The 7,002-nt window shown below is 28.4% G+C and overlaps 1 protein-coding gene across 1 annotated transcript; it reads left to right on the forward strand.

Moving 5' to 3' along the window:
- Positions 1–4,389: 4,389 nt before the first annotated feature.
- On the forward strand, positions 4,390–6,998 carry LOC105111720 (probable LRR receptor-like serine/threonine-protein kinase At1g34110; the record flags this gene model as incomplete). The annotated part of the gene is made up of 2 exons (XM_011007166.1): positions 4,390–4,513; positions 5,645–6,998. Coding segments are annotated over exons 1-2 (1,389 nt in total), but the record flags the coding sequence as incomplete, so codon positions are not given.
- Between the last annotated feature and the right edge of the window lie 4 nt (positions 6,999–7,002).

The raw sequence follows: 7,002 nt of genomic DNA on the forward strand, positions 1-7,002 counted from the left end.
ATTAAAAAAAATTAAAAGGGATAATGAATTCCTGTACATTGTGAGAAGAACAATGGTGCATTCACATATTGCTTTCTTCTTTGTTTTAGTCATTTAAATATTTTCAGTCACTTAATTTGTTTTGCATTTAGATCTTTCCATATCAAATTTATATGGAATTAGATTTAATAATTTATTTTAATTAACTTTATTTTAAAATTAAGATGACGCTCAATTTGGGTATCAAAATTGACATTAAAACAAAAATTCAGCCTCGTTTTTTTTTGTTTCCCATTGTAGCTAAGGCATGTTTTGAAGTATTTTGGGCCCTCAAGCTTTAATGTTTGCAACTTTTATCCCTTTCTTCTATGGCTTTTATATTTTACTTCAAAAATTATTATTTTTATTCGCATTTCAGATTTCGAGTTAGAGAAAGATGTTGGAAAATAAAAGAATAGTGAAATTTTGCTAGTTGGCCACTTTTCGATGACCGAAAACATTATTTTTGGTATTAATGGCTTTATTTTACTAGAAAATTTCAATTGAAATATTTTTTACTTATCTTGTCATAAAGAATAGATAGGGCCCCAGGTTTGTTTTTTAAACATTGAGAAATTTTAATTTTTTGAACATTAAACATTTTAGATTTGATTTTATTAAGATTTATAGAGTATTTTTTAAATATTTTTTAAGTGTTTTGAGAGAATGAGTAAGTGTGTATTGTCTATTCATTTTAAAAAAAAAATACCCATGTTTGTGCTGACCTTTATCATCAAGTCCTTCTGCCTGGCCTGATTTTTAATGGCCAGTTGGGCCGGCCAGAACCTATTTATTACAAATTCTAACATAAAGTTTTAATGATTGTTATACTTTGTAAACAATATGCTATGTATATCTTAATTTGATTTAAAGCTTATAACATGACATTTAATTTAATTTATATTAACAACAAATATTTTGATACAATTCATTAATTTATTTCTCCTAAGAATACATTAAAAACTTTATATATATTGAAAAAATTAAAAATTACACGAAAGTCTACATGGCATGCTAGTAAAACGTACTTGTCCACATGCTAACTATAAAAACTTCCCTCGTGACTTGGTTTTGTTTTTAATATAGATAATTATATCAATTTCATTATAAAACTTGATAGAATGATACATTGAACACTTGGATATTATGCAAGATATATACTATACACAATTAGGAACGAATAGGCATAGTGGAGACTCGACTAATTATTTAAGAATAGATTAAATTATTTATTTATTTTATTATTTTAAGAGTAACTACGAACAATTACTCTTGTATCTCCGTAGATGTCGGCTGAGAAAAAAAATATATTATGAAAAATTAGATTTAATAATTAGTAATTAAAAAATTAAATATTTTAAAATATATATTCATTCAAGGGATTTAGATAAGAGGTTAATTATATTTAAAAAAAATGATGTTGCTTTATAACAATTTTTTATAGTTGCTCTATAACATTTTGTTTATAGGAAAGGTTATTTTTATAATATGCTTTTTTTTAAAAGATGTTGCTCTATAACATTTTTTTTATAAAATAACCACAGATAAGAGGTTAATTATATTAAAATAAAAAAGATGTTGCTCTATAACATTTTTTTTATAAAATAACCACAGATAAGAGGTTAATTATATTAAAATAAAAAAGATGTTGCTCTATAACATTTTTTTTATAAAAAAGGTTATTTTTATAATATGCTTTTTTTTAATTTATGTTTGTAATTACAATTAATTATCCTAATTTTTTAAGTTTTTTTATTTTTAATTTCTAATTATTTTGTAAAAAAATTAGTGTTAACCTTTGGATACATTAAAAAATTACATCCGTGCCTAAAAATAAAAGATTTATCAAAGATGTTCACATTTAAAACCTAAAAAAAATATCATTGAAATTGCTAAAGATGAACATAACATGTTTTTAATTTTAAAATTTGGATATCAGTTTCTTTTTAGAAAAGAATATGTATAAAAACAACTCTTGAATCTTGAATAGTTGTCAAATCCATAATGTTTCTGGTATGGTTGGAGTAACCAAGCCAGACTCAAGACGCTAAAGTGATAAAGAAAAAACAATGATTGAGAAGGGAAAAAAAGTCAAAAAAACATCTCGTAAAAAGATAAAAAATTAAAAGTGAAACTACTATTACAATCTAAAATAAAAAATCTTTTAATTTATAGTGATTTCCCGGACCATTTAGTTTTTGTTATAATTAATTTTTTTAAAAGATGCTAGAAGGTTTTTTTTAAAATATTGGTTTCCGAGACCATTTAGTTTAGTTTAGAAATTTTTTTTATTTATAGTATTTTTATTTTTTTCCTATTTAATTAAAAATTTCGTTCTTTCTTATTTAATGTAGTTACAAGACTATATAAATAATATTGTTTAGCTTAGATTATCTAAAAAAATATTAAATAATAAAATTTTAAATTAGAGTTTTGATGTGTTGAATAGTCATTGATAAAAGATATCATAGAATAGGATGTACTCTGTAGGAAGGGAGTAGAATGTTCTCTCTGGAAAAGACGTTCAAGAATTGATGATGGAAGACATACAAAGACAAGTTTTAAAATTGACTCATCACTTAGTGATGATAAATTTAATTACAGAGATAAGTTAAAGAATTATAATATTAATTAAAAAATATTAAAAAAAAAGAAGACTAAAGGACCATGAGAATAGTAATCATGGATTCATAATCACTTTTAAGAACTTGTTTTAGAAGCATAAATAGACGAGACAGTTTCTTAACAAAGAAGATGCCTCAGCTTCTGAGTCCAAACCATCGACATCTTAGAAGATCAGCACATCCATGTGCAGCGCATGTCTTCCTGAATTATGGAAATTAAGAGCTCTTCAGGTCTTGGTCAGAGTCTTCAATAGCCCATACGTTTTCTCATTCCTTTCTTGGACTGACGTTCTCTTTCAAGTCAACATATGTTTGTTCAACTCATTGTCATTTTGGTCTCTTTTTTTAATTCATTTTCCACATCAACTTGTGTTCTCAAAGAAATTACAGTCACCTTTGGTCTTTTTTTAATTCATTTTCCATGGAAGCTGAATATATTTCTTCATTTTTCTTGCCCCACTTCGTTTCTTTATAATTGTCCTTCAAATTGCTTTTAAAGCAGTCGTTGATGTCTACAGTGCAACTCCACTTGACCCGCACTTCTCATTCCTTTCTTTGGTAGATTCTCTTCCACATCAACTTATGTTATGGGGGAGAGACATTAGAGTCATATCAGTCTTTTTTAATTCATTTTCCACTGAAGCTAAACCGATTTCTTGATTTTTCTTGCCCGGCTTTCTTTCTATTTGTATAGAAGTCGTTAATGGCCACAGTGCAACTCTACTTGCTCACCTTTTCTCCTTCCTTTCTTTGGCGGACATCCTCTTCCAATAACTCATAGTCATTGTGGTCTTTTTTTAACTCATTTTCTGTGGAAGCTGAATCTATTAATTAGATTTGTTTCTTTTTAATTGCATTTGTTGTGCCTGTTGTTTCCAACTGCGAAACACTTTAAATTGCTTTTGTAGTGGTCATTAACGGCTACAATACAACTCATCTTAATTTATTTTTTAGTATTGTTTGTTTTTGTGATTTGAAGGTGTTTTAGAAAAAAATTAAATTAGATTTTATTTTTTGAATATTTTTAATTAATTTTTTAAATATTTTTAAATTATTTTAATACGATAATGTAAAAAATAAAAAATAAAATATAAATTATTTTAATATATTTTTAAAAATAACAATACCAATTAATCTCAATTGACGATATTCTTTGATGTCGATAGGAATGACTCGGAAGCTGAGGCATTATACAAGTTGAGGCATCTTCTTAAACACAATGATGACTTAAAAGTTTTCAATTCTTTCTCTGTTTTGGTCAATAAATCTTATTTTTTATTTTATTTTTCTGCTAAGATGTTTAAATTATACCACTACTTGTAATACATAAGAGATATACACAAATAATAGAGACAGAAGAGTGAGAATTAAAAAAAAAAAAGAATTTAGAATTCTCTTATTGATATTCTCTCTTTCCTTTGTGCTTATATGGAAGTATTATTAAATAAATAAATAAAGACACTATAGCCATCGACCTTGACTTATATAATTAATGACTTAATTTTAAATTTTTTTACAGTATTTTTAATATTATATATAGGGAAGTTGTGAAGTGAATGGATCACCAGTGTGTTTCAGAAGATGCCACGTTGAAAAAATAATTTTAATGGTTCAGATGTCTTATTTATCTTATTATGTGGTCTATAGCCTTAACTTTATAGGCAAAAATTATTTACTGTTTTCCTAAAATTTATTTAAATATATTTGTTTTTATATTTTAAAAATATTTTCTTAAAAAATTAAGTTAAATTGCCCATCAAATTCTCATTGCTCTCGATTACTACTTCCATACCCACTTGGATATTATTATTATTATTTTTATTTTTTTTTGTGATCATGCTGCTGATAAAGCATGACAAGTCGTTTCATAATCTTAATAATTTCCATTCAGGAAGACATTCTTTTAAACACACGGATGACTTGGAAGTCTTTTCCCACAAGTAAATGTCGAAAGAAATTTAGAGAAACAGTAAATGGTTTTTGTGTATACATTGTATCAGTAGATTCTCTATGAGGTTCATGCTACAGACCACGCTAGCCATTAGAGTTTTCTAATTTATTTATATGCATAAAGTTTTTTATATTAATATATTAAAATGGTCTAAAAACATATAAATAAATAAATTAAAAAAAATTCAATTTTTTTTTCTAAAATACTTTTACACCACAGAAACACATGGAAAAGGAATGAGTAAACGCGTGGGCTATTGATGACTTTGATCAAGACTGAAGCTCTAAATAATTTCCATTGAGAAGGCTTGCAGCACTTCACATGGAAGTGCTGATCTTCTGTAGACATGTATATTGTATATTGTCCGTGCTCTGGGCTTGGACCCAATTATTTATAATTTATAAATTAATTAAATAGAAAAAATAAAAATTTTATAAATAAAAAATATGTATTTAAATTAAACAAAAATAAAAACAATAATTTTTTCTATAATTACTAATAAGCTAAAGGAGATTTGTAGAACACGGTAGCATCTTCTACGTTTCATCAACACTCAAATCAATACCCATGATCTTTTTTTTATTCTGGCTCCCTCAACTTTTTAATCCTTTTTCTGATTTCGTCAAGAAATCTTATTTTTTTATTTTATTTTATTTTTCTGCTATAATATTTAAATTATTCCACTACTTGTAATAATACATGAGAGATATGACAAAAGAGTGAGAATTAAAAAAAAGTTTGATTTTTTTTTATTATCTCTCTTTCCTTTGTGTTTATGGAAGTATTATTAGTTACACTTTAAGTTTTATAAAATAATAAAAATAAAAGAAATTATATCCATCGATGTTGACTTGTATAATTAATGACTTAATTTTAAATTTTCTTATAGTGTTTTTGATATTATATATAGGGAAGTTGTGGAGTTAATGGATTCAAAGTTCAATTACCCGCCAAATTCTCATTGCTCTCAATTATTACTTCCATACCCGCTTCGATATTATCTTTTTTTTGTGATCATGCTGCTGATAAAGCACGACAAGTCGTTTCATCTTCTTTACGTGCTTATTGTGCTTCTATTGCTCATGAAACTTGCTCCTGGGTTCATTTCTGGAGTGAAAGGGGCAACTTTCGGGTGCATAGAGAGGGAGAGACAAGCCCTTCTCAAGTTTAAAGAAGACCTTATTGATGACTTTGGTATTCTTTCAACTTGGGGAAGTGAAGAAGAGAAGAGGGATTGCTGCAAATGGAGAGGAGTTGGATGCAACAATCGAACTGGTCATGCTACTCGTCTTGATCTTCACCGGGAGAATTACGACCAATATTTAAGTGGTAAGATTAGTAATTCATTACTGGAATTGCAGTATTTGAGTTACCTGAATCTAAGTGGAGGCAATTTTCAAGGGAATAATTTTCCATATTTTATTGGGTCCCTGAAAAATCTAAGATACCTTGATCTCTCCTCAATTGATGTTACTGGAACTCTCTCAAATCAGCTTTGGAATCTCTCAAGATTACCGTATCTTGATCTTAGTGGTAATAATGATGTTAATTTTAAAAGTATTGACTTCCTCTCTAATCTTTTTTCTCTTAAATATCTTGACTTGAGTGGAGACAACCTCAGTCAAGCTACTGACTGGATGGAAATGGTTAACAAGGTCCCTTTTTTAGAAGTCTTACAGTTAAGTGAATGTGATCTTTCAAGTAGCAGTCCTCCCTCTCTTTCTTCTACAAATTCTTCTAAATCCCTAGCTGTCATTGATCTCTCTTACAACCGTATTGCTTCTTCAACATTCAATTGGATGGCCAACTTTAGTAACAGCCTTGTTGATCTTCACCTCTCAAATAACGAATTACAGGGCTCAATCCGAGAAGCTTTCGCAAACATGACTTCTCTCAGGACTCTTGATCTTTCCTCTAACCAATTACAAGGAGATTTGAGTTCATTTCGGCAGATGTGCAATTTAAATGAACTGTATATAAGCGGAAACAATCTCACTGGAGAGCTGTCTCAGCTGTTTCAAGACGCGCATGGATGCGTGGAGAGCTCACTAGAGATTCTAGATCTATATGGAAATCAACTTCATGGTTCAGTGCCTGACATCACAAGATTCACCTCCTTGAGAGAGCTTGATCTCTCTTGGAATCAACTGAATGGATCTTTACCGCAACGATTTAGTCAACGTTCTGAACTTGTTTCCTTGCACTTGAATGACAACCAACTCACTGGATCACTCACGGATGTTACGATGCTTTCATCATTGAGAGAGTTGTGGATTGAAAACAATCGATTAGATGGGAATGTTTCTCAAAGTATTGGAAGCCTATCTCAGCTCGAGGAATTGTTTGTCGGTGGAAATTCATTGCAAGGTGTGATGTCTGAAGCTCACTTTTCAAATCTCTCCAAATTAA

Source organism: Populus euphratica, unplaced genomic scaffold, assembly GCF_000495115.2.
Source record: "Populus euphratica unplaced genomic scaffold, PopEup_1.0 scaffold306.1, whole genome shotgun sequence".
Classification (NCBI taxonomy): Eukaryota; Viridiplantae; Streptophyta; class Magnoliopsida; order Malpighiales; family Salicaceae; genus Populus; species Populus euphratica.